Source organism: Meles meles, chromosome 3 (assembly GCF_922984935.1).
Source record: "Meles meles chromosome 3, mMelMel3.1 paternal haplotype, whole genome shotgun sequence".
Lineage (NCBI taxonomy): Eukaryota > Metazoa > Chordata > Mammalia > Carnivora > Mustelidae > Meles > Meles meles.
Genome location: NC_060068.1, coordinates 172,793,902 through 172,812,043, shown reverse-complemented (window position 1 = coordinate 172,812,043; position 18,142 = coordinate 172,793,902). Strand labels below are relative to the sequence as shown.

The 18,142-nt window shown below is 50.7% G+C and overlaps 1 protein-coding gene across 3 annotated transcripts in view; it reads left to right on the top strand.

Moving 5' to 3' along the window:
- TRIO (trio Rho guanine nucleotide exchange factor) overlaps positions 1 to 18,142 on the top strand; it is a 225,404-nt gene that overhangs the window by 79,178 nt on the left and 128,084 nt on the right. For all 3 annotated transcript variants that reach the window (XM_046000363.1, XM_046000364.1, XM_046000365.1), the window contains 4 exons: positions 10,049 to 10,218; positions 11,171 to 11,345; positions 15,312 to 15,507; positions 16,306 to 16,472. In XM_046000363.1, the coding sequence (XP_045856319.1) occupies positions 10,049 to 10,218; positions 11,171 to 11,345; positions 15,312 to 15,507; positions 16,306 to 16,472 (708 nt within the window). The remainder of the gene's footprint in view (positions 1 to 10,048; positions 10,219 to 11,170; positions 11,346 to 15,311; positions 15,508 to 16,305; positions 16,473 to 18,142) is intronic.

Here is an 18,142-nt window from a genome sequence, read left to right as displayed (position 1 = left end):
CAGCATGAGGCCAACTTCAGCATGAACTGCCAAGGTGTAAGTACCCCGGTGTGGGCTGAACTTTTCCTCACTCATCTTTGTGTAACAGAAACTTTGCAAGCTGCTCGTGGTGCCCTCACTCTGAGAAGCACCTTGCCCTGGCCCCGGTGTTTAGGATCCGAGTGTGAAGAAAGCCTTCCTGGAATGTACGCTCTGTCCCTGGCCCTGCTCTGTCTCCGGCCCTGCTCGGTCCCCGGCCCCGCTCTGTCAGGACTGAGTTGGCTCTTACGGGATCGTCCATACTGGCATGTGTTCCCTCGTACACATCACTCAGTACTTTTGTTACCAGCCAAAGCTGCAAAATAAGTGAGTGTTTTTTCACCAAATAAGTGAGAAACGTTTTGTTAGACTGTGGGGAAAGAAGGATGTTATTATCCAAAGGGAAGTTCCTTCTATCAAAATAGTTTCAGGTAAAACAAGAATTTTTTTCTGTAGAATAGTTTGTTTGTTTTTTTTTAAAGATTTATTTATTTATTTGACAGACAGAGATCACAAGTAGGCAGAGAGGCAGAGAGAGAGAGAGAAAGAGGAAAGGAAGCAGGCTCCCTGCTGAGCAGAGAGCCCGATGTGGGGCTCGATCCCAGGACCTTGGGATCACGACCTGAGCCGAAGGCAGAGGCTTTAACCTGAGCCATCCAGGCGCCCTGTAGAGTAGTTTTAAACCGGTTTAAATTCATGAATTTTCCGTTTCTTAATATTGGTCCAGTATTTTCAGGTAGAGAAAATTTTAATGTCAACAGAGTAATCAGAACGTTAGTGCAGAGAAATATAGTGAATGCTAACATGCCTGACACGTAATGGTCACTTCGTAGGTGATTATTAGAAGAATGAATGAATGAACAGTGCACTGTGTTATCTTTATTTGTAACTTTATTTGTAACTCAGAATTACAGTGGGGATTGAAAATCTGTAACTGCACTGACTCCACATTTTACAATTTCTTGTTGAAGGGTCAGCCCTCAGTGGAGAGTTGCAAATGTCTGCTTTAAGGCATTGTTTGTAGATTGGCCTCAGTTGATATAATAGAAAGGGGAAGCCAGTGCCCTGTGCTGGGTCTTAAAATGCCCAGCTGAAAATGGATGTATGCGGAATCTGGTTTGCTTGTTAGACTTGTAATAGGGCATTTTTAATATTCTTTTTGGGGGGGGGGGCGTTTTTAATATTCTTAATTTTTATTTTGATACTTGGCTTCATAAACCAAATGGGCTAGGTCTCGGTTAACTGCGAGAAATACATCATCCATGTGCATTTCTGGCACGTATTGTTCGTAACTGATTATTGTTCTTATTGAGTAAGTGGTAGAAAGGTTGATCACCAACAACATAATGAGGATTTTGTCAGGAAAGCTTAAAATCTCTAGATAAGAAAATGCTTTTTTGGTTTTGTTATTGTTTGTTTTCCTCTCTTTGAAGCCCCAAATTCAGAACCCCAAGATCAAGGAAGGGCTGGGCTTTCTGCCTGGCGCTAGTGAAGTCCGTGGACGCGAGTAGAAAGCAGACTTCATGCACTTTCACTTTGCTTTTTTTGTTCTCCTCAAGGAGGCCACTTTTCAGACTTAGAAGAAGTGGAAGATCAAAATGAGTGAAGGTTTTGTAAGAAAGGACTTACTTCTTCTAAGTGAATTCAGGTCTCTGTCACAAGACAAATTAGACTGCGGGGTAGGGAGAGAACTGGATGGTTGGCTCTGTGGATCTTTAAGGAAACGTGAGGGGAGACATGCCGGGGGGCTGGAGACGCAGAAGGTGGGGTTCATACAGCACTCAGGTGAGGTCAGCCCGAGGCAGAGTTCTGGAAGAGGCAGTTGATAAACCACCAGTAGAGGAAGACGTGAACAAACAAGTTATAGCACGTTAACTTGATTTCATTCTTTACTGGGTTTGATGGAGGGCAGGCAGTGTAATTAGTGGGCATTTGCTCAGACATTTGACATTTAATTTGTAGACAAGATAGGAAAGTATGGGCAGTCTGTTAGTGCCGTCCCTGGAATCAGACTGCTGAATGGCTGGAAAAAAGGTCAGCTGAGGGAGTCCCTTATCACGAGACCAACCCTGTCCTTATCCTCCCCTGCCGCTCCCCAAGTGGAAGGTGCCAGAAGAAAGTGCTCGATAGTAAGGTATTATGCGTCATACCCGGTTTGTGAGTGAAGGAAGTAATTTCCAGTCCAGACCTGCGGTTGGGTCAGACTTGCCGATAGTGGTGGCCATGGGAGGCGGTGGATCAGACATCCCAGTTGGACCTGAGACCTGGCGGGTGTGCAGGTGACATCCCTGCTTGTCACCTTCTGTAGGCGAGCAGCCTGTGCGGTTGTCCTGTCTTCGAACTGACTCCACTAATGCATTCCGAACTTCTGTGTCCCAGTGTGACATCTAGAAAGATTGCTCATTGGAACTTAGGCACCCTGAAAGCTCGCCTTTGTTGTATGGAGAGCTGTGTATCTTGAAAATGGGCAAAATGGCCATAAAGCCAGGGCAGACTTGGTGCAGCCGAAATAATTGTGACTACCTTAAAAGCCTTGCCAGCGAGACCATCATCATGGGGGGTGTCTGTCAGTGGCTTCAGCGAGGCTGGGGAACGATGTCTCCCCTGTACGCCTCTGTCCCCATGCAGAAAGCCTGTGAGTGGGTGGATTGGCACGGAAGGCATACTTAATCAAAGCCTAGGCCAGGGTCTGTAAAATATGTAGGATCCCAAAACATGTCAGCAGGAATAAGTCAAAATCTGTCACAGCAATGTCATTCATGGGTTTTACTATGAGTCTTTTGAATCATAAACACATCTAGACAGGTTATAGAGTATGGGTCTTGTAGGTGGGGCACAGAACTTGTTAAAACAACCACCTTACACATGTTCATGAACAGAGTGCACAATAGTGTTGTGCCCCATGGCTGTAATGAGCAAAAGCACTGAAAAAAACCCCTGATGGTGAGGGCAGTCATCTCACTGTGCACTGCTGGTGGGATCCCATGTGAGGTCACCTTTGCTCTCCAGCCCCCACCTCACAAGGCGGGGGGCCAGGGGCATTGTTCAGAGGAGAGTGAGCTGGTGTGGAAGGAGTTTCAGATCCTGCCACGCTGGAGAGTCCAAGGACTGAAGTGTTACCCTTGGGATAGGGAGGACAGACTACGCCAGTGCTCTCTGTCACCAGAGACTTGAAGACTGAAGGAGGAATTAGGCTCTAAGTCTGTAGACTTTCGGAGGGGAAAGTGGTTGCTCTCAGAATGACGTGGGGGTGAGGAGCTCTTCCCAAATTTGACACGTCGGGAAGAGTGTTCTATGCTTTGGTGATATCCGGACATAAGAAGGAAAATCTCTCATCTCAAAAGCTCTTCCACCAAGTTGACTTCATGAAAATATCTGGGTCGTTGAGGTTCCCACTCTGACCTTGGTCTCTGTGTGGGCCCTCTCTCCGGCCACATCTCCTGTGCCTCACCTTGTCCTTGATCCGGTGTCTGCGGCTTCCGCCCTCCAGCGCTCCAGCGCCCACGCGGCATGCCCTCTCGACTGGGGGCCGCTCTGGCATGCTCCTGCTTCTCTTTCTGTCCCCTCTTGCACATACTTACGTGGCTGTTCCTTCATGACACTGACTGATTTGTGGCCCCGCCCAGTACGTCCTTCAGAGACTTCCCTTCGTCACATCAAGACATCTTTTCTCACCCACCCCAGAATAACGAGGTACTTCCCCAGGCCTTACTCCTCCTTGATCGGGGCGCCAGACATGTGCACCGTTTCGGGCTGAAGAACGTGCCGCGCGTGCGGGAACAGCTCCCCTCTGATCCCCGCTGCTTGGACCTGAAACCGCATCACGATTTACATGCACACTGGGTGCCCTCTGAAGTCCCGCACCACCGACTCCTGCTCCTGGCTCGCAGCTTCTGCTCCGGCCGCCGCTGTACTGCCCGTGCTGGTCTTTCAGCTCACCCAGCCCCACTGGCACCCAGATGATTGTCTTTGTCACACACAAGGGTGGGGAAGCAGCTAGCAGTAGGTGGTCATTTCTGTTTTTCAAGTCTGAGCACTTTCACAGGCCTGTGGTCACTTCCATCTGATTTTCAGACTGGGCTTTGCCAGTTAGGGAGGCATGTGGTAAAATGATCCCCTTTCGTGGATGAGAAAGCTGAGGCTGGAGAGTCCCCAGGATTTTCCCAAGGCCATGTGCAGATAAGGGCCCACATCTGACCTGTTGGGCTCCACCTCCAGATAGAGCGGCTGGCAGGCTGCGTTCAGATTTTGCATCTGAAAGAGGTTGCAGCCGAACCAATCCCCAAATCTCAGGTCTCAGATCCTGCCATGTGCAGAATAGGGCTGGGAGCTATAGGACCAGAGGCTCAGTCCTTCCTGGGGTTCATTCCCCTAGGCCAGCAGGTTCTTCAGGAGCTCTCTCTGGCAAAGTCTCCCATCCGATTAATGAGGAAGGGGCTTTTCCCGGAGATTGCTCCCAGCAGAGTTGCCTTCTCCTTTAGGCTCCACCCAGCACAGAGGTGAGGGGGAGGGTGGGGGGAAACGTGTGCGGGGGTCAGACGGGCCGGCCTGACTCCACTGGATCCAGGATCAGGACTCTCACGTCTTTGTCCCAGCAGTTCTCTCCCCAGAATCTCCTGCATCTCCCTAGCTCAGCCTTCTCTGGGGATGGATCCTGGTCCATGAACCAGGTCTGTAGACAACCGCAGCCCAGTTGTGGGCTGCGTTCAAGTTCTCATCCGTGGAATGTTGCTGGTGACCGCTCGGGAAACCTCAAGGGGGCAGCGTTGCCTGTCTCTGGCTGTGGACCCCAGTTCTCAATACAATCCACGCTGCTGAGAACCTGGGTAGAAAGCAGCTCCTCTCCTGCTGTCCGCAAAGACGTAGCTCTTAATTGTAAATTCACAGCATGCACAGAAGTGCAGGGTTTTTTCACGCTTAGGAGATTTTATGGTAGAAATTCCACAGGTATCCTCAAGACTCTTTCTCATTCTTGTATCAGGTTATTTTAGGCGTCATATACTACTGTAAAAGCTTAAAAATAGACTTTATGTGAATCACACTGGGTTATGGTACATAGCAGCTCATCCCCGACGTTAGAAATGACCTTTTTCGAAGAATCCTTTTTTCTCCAAATTGAATGAGAATATTTTCTGTAGAAGCAGGGGAAAGAAATTCTAAAGGGGCAAAGGATTTGGGGACATTTTGACATTATGGATTTAAATATAACCTTGCTCCTTGTACCTCATTTACTGTTCCCTTTTCAACTGCCGGAGCCCAAGATCCATTTCTGTGGTTTCCTCTGTAGCCACGTCCCTTCCCCGCTTCCACAGCGGGCTGGGCCCCCCGCGCGCTCCTCCGTGGATGCGTGTCCAAGTGTCCAGGATGTTGAGGAAAGGAAGAGGTTTGACCCGCAGGTCCTCACGGCGTCTCCCCTGCAACCCAAGGGAAGTGAGTTCTGCGGACTCCGGCATACTCATTCTAGCACCTTTTCCTCCTACTATTTTTAGGCGTAAAAAGACTTAAACGTGGGATGGTGTTGAGTCTACAAGACTTAGTGATATATTTTGAACAATAGGTAGGAACCTGGATATGTTTTGAAAAATATCTTGAGAAAGAAGATTTAAAACTGTTTTCTTCTTAGATGTGTTTTTTTTTTCTTTCTTTCTTTCTTTTTTTTTTTTTTTTTCACAAGAACAGAACTCGTGCTCGCGGCTCACGTTTGTTTCTTCACTCTGCGCGGCCGTCCCCTTTCCTCCGGGCCGCGGCTCCCTGAGGGAGGCTGCCAGGCCCGTGTGAGATGAGGAGCCCGAGCCGTGCACCAGCCCAGTAACCGGCCAAAGGCCGCAGCCTGGGCTGTTAAGTCAAGATGGGGTGTCAGGCAGTCTAGCTTCAGAGCGTACACTCTTAATTGTGACTCCAGATCTCCTCTTCGGAGAGGTGATAGACCGTTAACCCGTGGGCCGCGGCGGCGCGGTTCTGTAGAAGCACTTTGCTTGTGCCTCGGGGCAGTTCCGGCCGTGGGTTTTGATCTCCTCCTCCCCGCAGTGTAGAGGAGCAGGGCTCGTTAACATGGTTTCATAATCTAAGTTACATATTTTAGGTCGGATTTGCTGGAGATGAGGGATTTTGTACCCCGTGCCCCATCCTGTCCCACAGGCTGGGTTGTGAGTTAGGCCTCACAGCTGAGTCTGGGGAGAGGCTGCCAAGCATCAGGCAGGGACACAGACCCCCCTTGGGTCCACATGGCATCTAGGGCACCTGGGGCAAGAAGGGTGCTGGGCCAGGGCGCCTGGAGGGGCCCGGCCGGCTGGTGAGCTGGAGAAGCCTGCCCCAGCTGTGGGAACGGGGGCAGGGAGGAGGGTTGGGCCACCTGCATGCTGTGTGTGCCCCAGGAGGGACCACATGGGTCCTGTGCGGCGTACGTGCCTTCTCTACCAGCTGTCTGCATTCGTGCTGTTCTGTTGAGTTGACATCGTCGTGTTTTTCTAGCGGTCTTCAGTTTTGTTTCTGAGAGAAGAGATACTCGTCTGTCTTGGTGTTCCGATAACCCGGCTCTCACGAGTGTGGTGTTTGTCAAAACAGAGGCCCCCACCGGCTCCAGCGCTCCGTGGACCAGCTAGTTCTCTGAGAAACCCCATACCCCCTTCCGTGATGCGGGGTCGACCTGTGGGGTGGGCTTGGCGCCCTGACGCTGCTTCTCCTCAGCGCTGCTTTTGCTGAGTGACCGTGAGAGAGAGCTGCCCTTCCTGGCTGTGCATTTGCTTGTGCATTCAGCTCCCCTGAGTCTAGAAACCCAGCCGTGTGACGTGTGGCGCCTCTGTCCATTCCTCACGTGTGCACCGTGGTTCACCCGTGAGCCAGGGCCAGTTCCCAGGCAGGGGTGCTCTGGGGACCCTCCTTTCCCTGGGTTCTGTCACAGTGACGAGGTAGGAGCAGCGCCGGTGCAGCCCGTGTAGAGGGCAGAAGATGACAGTGAGATTTGGAAAGAAAGGGACTTGAAGTGTTTATTTCTTTTTAATTTTCTTTTACACTGGAATCAGCATAATTGAGCAGGTCCACCTTCCATAGTGTTTGTCCCGGGATAGGAAAACGAGGGTGGGGAGAGCTGTAGCGGCCCCCCATGTGGCTGAGGGGGTCTTCTCTGTGGGGAGCAAGTGGGAGGCAGGTTACCAGGAAGTTGGTGAAACCATTGCAGCTGGAAAAGCCTGCCTATTGGATAACGGACCTGGATGTTTTGAGATAAATATTTCGACTCGATAAAATGTGTTGGTAAAACTGTTACTGCTCACTGGCACATTCTTGGTTTGTTTTAGCGAGTCTTGGCTCTTGAGTTGATTGGAGTGGGTCACTGTGCTTCGGGAATGAAGTCTGTTTGAGAGCGCCTCTGATGCGCCAGCGCGCTCCCGCAGCATCTGTCTCCCGCCCTCGGAGTGACTTGCTGAGGCCAGTGCTGGTCTGAGGGTCCCTGCTGTAGCGAGCCGAGTCTCAGAGAAAGTTGGGGATCTCTGAGGTCACAGAGGCAGTGCTGTGTTAGAGCATCTGAATCCACCGTATCCCTGCTGTACAGTGTGGCCTGGAGACTCGGAAGGTTTTCCTAGGAAGTACCAGAGCAGACCGGGAGGGTCCCCCGGCCGTGATGCTGCCATCCTTCCTGGTATTCACAAAGGCAGCAACCATGTTCACAAGGGTTCAGAGGACAGCAGGCAACAACAAACCCAAAAGAGTATGTTCTTGATGATGGATCTTTACTGAGGGTGCAGAGCATCTGTCCGTATTTGTGTGGTGACTCTACGACGGTGCTGTTGGTGTCGACGGACAGTTATCAGTGCCAAGTGGGATGGCACCTGGAGGGTTCTTAGCCGGTAGCTCGGCCCCAGCACTTGGTTTTGGCCGTGTCGGGTGGGTGACATCAGCACCTGGGCTGCTTTTCCTTAATCTGTAAGATCAAAGACGTGAACGAGCCGACCTCTAAAACCCCTTTAAGTCAAAATTCTGGAATAAGTTTGGTAACTTATACACAAAAATGTGTGGATAGTAAAAAGCTAACATGTTTTATTTAACATTTGTGGTAAAATGAACTCCTCGGGTCGCAGGTAGCTTGACTGAAAAATAAGTCCTTTGCTGTCACGTCCCTTATTTTTAAATTGACCTGCCGTATTTAAAGTACTGACCTAACTAAATCTACCTTTGACAACAAAAGAATTCTTAGACGGTTAGCTTGGGTTTGCCATCGTGAGCAAGTAGGAAATTGCTCATTAAAACCGTAAGGAGATGGCATTCTCTAGAACAACTGAAATTAAAAAGACTGACCTTCTCAGATATTGGTGAGGATGCCGAGGCATTGGAACTTTCAAAGGCTGCTGTCAGAAATGTGCCATGGTACGGGCAGGTGGGAAGCTTGGCAGTTTGTTAAAAATTTAAACGTACACCTGTCATACGATCTAGCCACTCTACACGTATTTATTTACTGTTAAAAAAGGGAAAACATAGGTTATACAGAGACTGTGCACAGATAGTCAAAGGAATTATATTTGTAATGGCCAAAAATGGAAACAACTCCGATGTCCTTACCAGGTGAGCGGCTACACCGTGCCACACACAGAGACTGGGACACTGTCCCACAGTGAGAAAGGTGTGGGCTGTTCATACACACCACGCTATGGGCGAATGTCAACACGTGTTGAAGAAAAGAAACCAGACCAAAAATAGAGTTCCTAGGGTATGATTCCATTTATATACTTTTTAAGAAAACGCAAGCTGATCTATTGTGAGAGAGCAGAAGGATGATTGCCCGGCGGGCCAGTGCAGAGGGAGACACAGGATTAGAGGCCGCAGGAAGACTTGTGGGGCGATAGAGCTGTTCACTGTGGACAGCGAGGGTATTTTCGTGGGTGTGTCCATGTTTCCAAACTTTGCAAATTATATCCTGGAAATTCCTGCAGTCTCTTGAGTGTCAGTTACATACCTGCTGTTTTCAAAAGAAGAACTCAGAAACAGAAGACCCCACACAGCATGTATTTTGGCAAGCACGGTGTTGCCGTTTGGGCCACTGAGGCTGGTCAGCGTCAGGGGTGGACATGCGGTCTGTAATGGACACGTGGAAGATGCGGGGAAGGGGGTGATTCTTACATCCCTGAGGAAGCAGGAAGCCGTTTCTCTTCACACAGAGTGCTTCCAAGCCACTAGGGCCTGCTCGGTGCAATCAGCCATCTTTCCCTGTTTGCTCAGTGGCTCCCCCAGAGGTGGAGGGAGGCAGCGGGCTTGCAGGAACTGGGCGAAGTGCTCGGCTCCCGCTGCGCCTGAGCTTCTTCTTGGTTCTTGCCACTGCCCTACCAAGTTGTCTTTGCCCGTCTGTGTCCTCAGACACATCCTGAGTGCTTGTACCAGGGAGGTCTGAGGTGTTTTCGAGAGGCACACTCCTTCCCCAAAAGGACTGCGCCGTGGCTGGGTTGGCCGTGGCCCTGGGTGACGTTACTGAGCGGGGCCACCTCGCAGTCTCCACCAGGCCCGGTGGTGAATTTATTCCGCACACCGCACGCTGCCTCCTTCTCTGAGCCGTGTAAAGCAGCCCCATCTGAGCAGTGGTTTAATAATTAATACTGGGTTGTAGTGCCCCTGCTCAAAATAAAATAAAACCGTCCATCTGCTAAGCGAGAGTCAGAGGATGTGTAAAGGAATGCGTTATGCTTAGCAGATGTTTTGGTTGGTGGAGGGGGTCTTTTCTTCCTTCTCTTACGCTGGGATTGAGCCTAGGAAGAATCGGAAAGAGTGACTTCCCTTCCCTTTCCTCTTCTCTTTTGTGACAGTCCCCTCGGGCTCTCTGCCTGTTTATTTTCACCAGGCAGTGGGTTGCAAACTGCCCAGTGTGCTGGGCTGCCTGGGCCGGCTCGGGGTGCTCCCCTTCCCGCCGTCCTCCCCTCCCCGGGAGCAGGCTGCTACCCGCTCCCTTGGCCCCGTTGCGTGGCGTCCGTGCCAGGCCTTGGGGGGCAGGGGGGCGCAGCCGGGGCGGGGGCCGCGGCCGGGCCTCACGTGCTCTGCCCTCCCGCAGCTGTGGACATGGCTGGAGGAGCTGCAGAAGGAGCTGCTGGATGACGTGTACGCCGAGTCGGTGGAGGCCGTGCAGGACCTCATCAAGCGCTTCGGCCAGCAGCAGCAGACGACCCTGCAAGTGACCGTCAACGTGATCAAGGAAGGGGAGGACCTCATCCAGCAGCTGAGGTGGGCCGCCTTGTCCCCGTCCTCCCGCCGGGCGCGGGCGCTTTGAAATCGGGCCAGTGATTTCCCCTTCCCTGAACAATGAGCTGTGACCCCCCGCCCGGCGAGGTGGAGAACAGACACTACCTCTGCACGCAGAGGAGAGTAAATCCCTTTCTTTCTCTTCTCTGCCTTTCTCCCACCGTCTTTCCGACTCGAGGGTTTCTCGAGTGGCAGCGGACTAAGAAGCTTTCCCAGAGCTCAGCTTTTAGTAATATTTCCTCTTCACACTTACCTAATGATTATTGAAATTTCTTCACAGACCAGATTCATTTAAACCTCCGAGGACTGTGTCCCTCAGGCCTCCCTAGAGGATTGTGGGGGTCCTTGTCCTCAGAGTTGAGGCTCAGGGCGGCCAGGACTTGGGGAGGGGCGGACCTGTCCTGGGGGCTCCTCCGGGCAGGAAGTGGGCCTGGAAGCAGATTCGTGTTAGTGGGTCACTCAGGACAGTTTTTGAATCCCGACTGAGAACTTCACGGGCCCCTCACTTTGCCAACAGCCAGGCGAAAGTGACTTGCTAAAGGCCGAACTGATTGCATTAGAGTTTAACCCCTTGTTGCCGCTCCGACCCCACCACGTGCAGCAGATAGGGACGGTCTGTTCTTTTCTCTCTGCTCAAGGAGAAGAGCGGCTACAGGGGAGCCCCCCTGAAGTTACTTTCCGCCCTAGAATTCCTTTGAGAGCGACGGTGGGGGCTGCGGAGGGGGTCCTCCGTGTGGCCTCCGACCTGGCTGCTTGCTCGAGGGAGGAAGCCCGGCCTTGCGGGGCGGGAGGGGCTGCTGATTCCATCTTCGGAGGCCAGCGGCCCGCTTCCTGCCAGCCTTCTTCCCCCGAGGTCTGCGCGGCCGGCCGGATCTGGCGTCTGACAATGGGAGACTTTCTCATGCCTGTCCCGGCCCCTTCTGCCCTTCCGCAGGGACTCGGCCATCTCCAGCAACAAGACCCCCCACAACAGCTCCATCAGCCACATCGAGACGGTGCTGCAGCAGCTGGACGAGGCCCAGGCGCAGATGGAGGAGCTCTTCCAGGAGCGCAAGATCAAGCTGGAGCTGTTCCTGCAGCTGCGCATATTCGAGAGGGACGCCATCGACGTGAGTGTGGCTGCTCTCCTTCCTCCTGCAGGCCGTTGGACGGAGGGAGGGAGGGTGGGAGGAGCGCACGTGGCCCTGGGAACTATCGGCCCCTGCTGGAAGCCACACTGCAGGGCAGGGGAGGAAAGAGCGAGCCCGTGCAGAGGGGAAGCCCAGCTGCCTCCAATAAGTCGCTTGTTTAAGCCACGCCGGGCCCCACGCTGCCTTCCTGGTCTGTGCAGCTCAGGCTCACACCTGCATTCTGGCCCTCACTTCTCCTTTCTGTCTCCCCCACCGGGCCTCCTCCCAGATAGTGAGAACAGGCCTTCGCCTGTGCCGGTGGCATTTTTGGCAGTCTGAAGGCCAGTTCCTCCACAGAAGTGTGTTCAGATGATCTTTCATTCTTGCTACCTAAATATTACACCTTATACGTGAGGTTTCTTTTCTTTTTCTTCCACAAATTCTGTGTCAGGGAAGGTCTTATTTTTGAACTTGATGAATTACAAGCAGAAGTAAGTATAATTGGATGGCACCAAATCTTATGTCGTATGTGATGAACCCAAACTCACTTCAGCCTCGGGGACGCCTGTTTCCTTGTGCCCGTCAGCTCTGAGCCCGAGCCCCTGTCCGGGTACCCGCAGCCCGCCAGCTGGTCCTGCGACTGCCCAGCAGAGTCTGCAGGGCCTGCCTGCCCCATGCTAGTGCCTCAAGGGCGTGCAGACCCAGACCCTCAGTGCCACTGAAGGCAGAGGGGTGATGGCCGGGCTGTGTAGACTGCTTCACTTCTCTCCGCTCAGGGGAGGACCCTCTGCTGGAAGTGGGCCTCGCCTGCTTCTCTCGGGCCCGTCTGTAGGCCCAGTTCCGAGTGGTGGTCTTGGTGTGCTGTACAGGGACTGGGCCAGGCCCGGGCAGGGCCTCTCGGGAGTCTCTGGTCGACCATCTGTCTAAACTTCATCAGTGTTTCGTTAAAGAAAAGCCTTCTTGGCTCTTTCCATTGTCGTCATTGGTTCACGACAAGAAAGGAGTTCAATCCCAGGCGCGCTGTCTGGTACAATCTATTCTGTGTCATGACCTTTGCAGCCACATGAAGCCATGAAGAGAAACGGACTCCTGTGCTGAGCTCATGAAGGGCCTGCCCATGGCTGGTGCCATGGGCCAGTTCTAGGCTGCAGACTGTCTGAACAGAGCACCCAGCTTGCCCCTTTTCCTCTGTGGCCTCTACTTACATGCATTGCTTTGATAAACTTAGCTGCTCCGGAGTAGTTTCAGTGAGGAAACCCAGAGCAATCAGGCATGATTTGAAGTTTTTCTTCAAGACATTGTGATATTTAAAGAAAATCTCTTGCCTTCATTTGCATTGCTGCTACTTTAAAGGAAAAAAAATTCTAATTGTCTCTCCATTTTCAAAAAAGCAGTGTTTTAAAATGTAGCTCAGGCACCAGAAATACAGTTTTCCCCACCCCGAAGCCACAAAATTCCAAGGGGCCGTAGGAAAGCCAGTGTGCCAGGCCGGGGCTAGTGCTTCCCTGAGGTGAGGACATTAAACCTGCAGTTCAGTCACAGGCCAGCTAAAATGTACTTTAAAAGCTTTTAGAATGTCGTAGCCTAAGAACTTCTTTTCTCTGGAATAATCCTGAATACAGGAAAACCTGAACAGTTGAGGCTTCACCCAGGATTTTGTCCCTTATCTGGGAAAATGCTCCATCCAACTGCCCGTAGGAAGCATGGAGTTATCTTTAAGGGAGAAACTTATCTATTCCTTGACCAATGTTTAAAAATCCCTGGTATCTCTTGTATCTCATAGTCTTGCCATCTCTCAAAAGTGGATCTAGGTTTTCTATGGCTTAGAAATACTGTACCTCAGCCTGCTGATGCTCCAGGTAAAATCTGCTCTATTGATCTGAGAACAACGAAGTCATTACTGTAGCATTCTGTGACAGTTACTGTGGAGCACAGTTATATGTACACTGAGGAAGAGGAACTGGTAGAATTCATAAGCATTCCGGAATCTAACTAAAAACAAAGTTACTTCTCCAGAGAATTCGTGTTCAAAAAAAATGACTTCCACTTTCTTGAGCTTGGTTTTTGCCACCGATTTCTTGTCTTCTCTTGTATGGTTAACAAGCTATCATGATAAACTTTGGGTGGGATTTTGCCTGATGATCCTTTGATCACGGCCATTGCCAGGGTTTCTTTAAGCTCAGTGAGTACTTTTGAATCCTGCTGGTTCTAGAACATTCATCCTTGTAATCCGCTCTTGAGTGTTGTCTGAGCCTGATGCTTTCTCCAGGAGACATTATTGCTGAGTCTGTGTCTCAGCCACACCTAACCCTCTCCTACCTCAGTGTCAGAAAAGGAACCTTAAGAAAGAAAATTCCCCTTAGGGTAGAGATAAAGATTAAAGGTATGGTAAACTCTTTTCTTTTAAAAAATATTTTCCCTCAGTGGCTTTTTGGCTTATGTGTAATTTAACATTTTTTAAGTTTATTAATCTTATAAATTAGTCCAATTTAATAAATTAATGCAAATGCACATACTATATGCAGATCCTACTAATGACTGAATAAATCCAGAAGATTTGTGCTCTAGGAGTCTGGGGAAGCCTGCAGTTTTTATTACTTCCCATCTCCTAGCTAGGTTCAATGTGACCTCTCCCACGTGGTCAGATTTTCTGACTCAGGTAGTCACTGCTCATCTGGATAAGGAAATCAGGACTCATGGGAAAGGTTAGTCCACTGAAGTAGAGGTAATGCGGTATTCTTTCACAAGAGGTTTTTTCCTTCTTTCTGGGTTTCATAATTTTTAGCCTTAATTTTAAAAAATAGATTACAAAAGTTTTCAAACCGGCTCCCAAGTAGCAAGGGTGGTACAGCGAATGTCCACATGCCTGTCTCCCAGATGGGGCAGGATTGTGTCTTCTTGCTGTGAACATGCCCACTGTTGTTACTGTTGTGCAGTAGCGTCCTAGAGCAAGAAGACTTTTGTAAGTATCCCTACAAAGTAAGGCCTTTTCCCATATAACCACAGTCTACCACCCCTCACCAACCAGAGTCCTTGATCTCTAACACCCAGCCCCTGCTCAGACCTCTGCAGCTGCCTGGGGGCGGGGAGGTGTGGGTGCCGCTTCTGTGGTTGATATAGTTAGTCTTTCCATCCAGAATCATCTCTCCATCCACCTTTCTTTTATTTCCTGCTGTGACTTGTTGGAATGACTGCATTAGCGGAAGAAACTAGGTCCCACGTTCTGCATTCACTTAGTGATTTTCTTCTGTTTTTTCTTTCCCTGGTATTTCCTATAAACTTGGAAGTTCAGTGTAAAGACCCGGTTAAGATTTGGGTTCCGTTTCTGTGCCAGATGCTCCCAGGGGCCACGGCTTCTCCAGTCAGGTGGCTGGTCCTATCTGGTCCCACTTCTTTAGGGAGCTAATGTTGGTCTGTGGGGTTAGGGGCTGGGGGCCTGACCCTCCCATGAAGTCCCCCCATCCTTTCCATTGTAGTTTATTGCACATTGATGATCCTGGCCCAAAGCGTTACTTCACTAGAATTTCAAAACAGAATTAGAAAAAAACTCTATAATTTTATTATTTCTACATTTAACTAGATTTATCTATAAAGGGGAACCTTCCTTCATTGTTATCAAAGGCTTAAATAGTTCTCTCTTTTACCAGGTTCAGGATGTTGGTTTCCAGTCAACTTCTAATCAGAGTTTTTCATTTAATTTTAAGCTTTTTACCTTTTCTTTTAAAAAAAATCATTAGGAATTAATGTGTTCTTACATATTTTTAAAATTTTATTCACTCATGATAGATTTTTTTTTTTTTAATCTAACTGCCCCTTCTGTGGCCTGTGGGAGCCCCTATAGCTGGCTTCCATGTCCTTTGGACACAGTCACATTAGTCCCTTCCTTCCTTACTTGGCACAGTGAGATGCTGCAGCAAATACTTATTTTCTAAGTCTTGGTCCTAAGAAGGTACTCTCCTCTGTCAGATCATCTCAGACCTTGAGTCTTGGAACGATGAGCTTTCTCAGCAAATGAACGACTTTGACACGGAAGATCTCACGATAGCAGAACAGCGCCTCCAGCACCACGCAGACAAAGCTCTGACCATGAACAACTTGACCTTCGATGTCATCCACCAAGGGCAGGACCTTTTGCAGTACGTCAATGAAGTTCAGGCCTCCGGTAAGGAGTGCATGTCATTCCGTCAGCTGCGGGGTTTTCATGTCATACAGGAACTCATCCTGTTAGTGTGCCGGCCGCAAAGTTTAGTGAGCCCCTGTGATGTAGATGTTCTGGGGACCGGCTCTTCAGAAGGAACAGTTTGCTGTTTTATTTCCATGTACTGTGATCACGTGTAACATTACAATTAGTGTCCTTACCCTTGTTACTCTTGCCTGTCACCTCAGGGAGCATGAACTCCAGTTGTACATCCACGAGTGAAATGGGAATCTCAAAAGAATGTTCACATTCTTCATTTTCTGTCTTAGTTGATGTTTTACCAGCAGATGTCACTCTAGGCTCAGAAATGTAGAGAGATGTCCCTAGGGCTTGAAACTTACCAGCAACCTGCTGCTACATTACTGATTTTACACAAATCAGATTAAGTGCTTCCTGAAGAGTAAGCTGGGTGCCAGTGGAGGTACAGCAGAAACAAGCCCAGGTTCGCTCATTGGTAAAGCCAAGGGGCTGGAGGGCCCAGTTACGGCTGCAGAAACAGATTGACGGGAAATGGGTCTGGTTTGGTTGGCTCTACATTACCTTTTGCTTTGGAACACATCAGATACATTCTTACAGACCCCTTCGCATGCACATGTGAACATTCCTCTGCCCACTCCGCCTTCCTTGAACTTGGCCTTCAAGGTGACAGGGCTGGTCCGGGCCGGGCAGATAATCTTCACCAAAGTGCAGTGTGTGTCGTGTGCAGCGGAAGAGCAGCAGATGGGCCCGTCGACCTCTGCGCTCTCCCTTCACTGTCCTCAGGCGTGGAGCTGCTTTGCGATAGAGACGTGGACATGGCGACTCGGGTCCAGGACCTGCTGGAGTTCCTCCACGAGAAGCAGCAGGAGCTGGACGTGGCAGCGGAACAGCATCGGAAGCATCTGGAGCAGTGCGTGCAGCTTCGCCATCTGCAAGCCGAAGTGAAGCAGGTAAGCCCGCTGCCGGCCACGAGGGGTCCCGCGTGACCCGCCCTCCGGGAAGGGACCTCCTGGCCACCTGGGACACAGAGCACAGCTGTTGGAGGCATGGTATGAATCCCGGTACGGCCACAGCTCGGGGGCAAGGACGGAGTCAGTGCCTGGACTGCCCTGTGCTTCCTCTGGAGCGGGAGACCTTCCCCGCCCAGCAGGTGGATCACCGGAAGGGAACGTCTGCTTAGTTTGTTTTGTCCTTGGTGGTCTCCTGCTTGAAACCGAGCACGTTGCTTCTCAGCTAAATGACTGTAGGATTGTTCTGCCAGATTGGCTGTTTTCAGTCTGGATGGGGTCACAGGCCAGAGAGGGTTGGGGTTGTCTCCTGCGGCCAGCCTGCTCTACTGCCCTATCTCAGGAGCGTGGCCAGCATGGAACGTTGGCGAGGGGCTGCTCCTGGCTCCTGGCGGATGGGATTCCTGCGCGCACTCTGCATCTACGTGACATTTTATCTCCCGAGCAGAGAAACCATGCCTTCCGCCGTGATACAGGGAAAGTAGGGCTCTCTGGGATTCCGGTGGAGACACAGAAAAGCGTGTGTTAGGTTGAGCAGGGGGGATAAGGGGCCTCTTAGGTGTGAGGCCTCAGTGGGCGGCACCCACACTCCAGCAGATACACTGTCACACTGGAGAGCTTTAAAGAGCACCTGCTGGTCCCCCATGTGGTGAGATGAGGCATCGTGACCTGCCTTTTAAAGACCAGTTAATAAAATGTTCCTTCTTGCTAAAAACAAAACAATGTGTCTGAGCAACAAAGGGATAAACTATCCACAAGGAATTGCATTCGCCTGTAACAGTCTAAAAGTGGTGCTCAGAAATTACTGACTGGCGTCCGCGTGGCCACAGGACAAGTCAGGCAGATACGCGGGTGACGAGCTGTCAGGCGGCTGCTGTAACCCCAGCTCCCCGGCACTTCCCAGGCAGCAGGAGGGGAAGGACATAACCGGGAGGAAGAAGCACTTGCCTCAGAGAAGAAGCGTGTTCACACGGCGCCCAGAGGCAACAGCGCAGACCTTTGTAGCTGGAGAGAGCGTCCTGACTGTAACGAAATGATGGTGGTGGGGCAGTGAGGTGGCTTTATTTTAACCTCCACTCCCCACCCCCCAGAGTCAGGGTTCTCTGAGACAGGAGATGAGGAGAAGTAGGTACTGGGTAGGTAAGCAGCGGTCTGTGCCACAAATAAGTACCCACGGTGACCTTCCACAGTCCCGTGGCTGCCACAGTTGGGATGCTCTTGTTGGTGTGTGATGCTGAGAATCCCGGGGGCGACCCTGAGCCTCGGAGCTCCGCGGAATCCGCTCTTCGGTTAGCGGGCCGTTTAGTACTGGCACTAAATTGGAAAATAGGTTGGTGAAATAAAAGAGTTCCCTTATTAAGCAGTTTGCTAATTTTGCATGTTTACTTAAAAAGGAATGAAAAATATATTTCTTGATTATCAGGGAATTATTTAGTGTTTTTTAAAAGATTTTATTTATTTCCTTGAGAGAGAGAGCATGCGCGTGAATGCAGGAGCAGGAGTGGAGGAGCAGAAGGAGAGGGAGGAGCAGACTCCCTGCTGAACAGGGAGCGCAGGACCCTGGGATCATGACCTGAGCCGAAGGCAGATGCTAAACCGGCTGAGCCACCCAG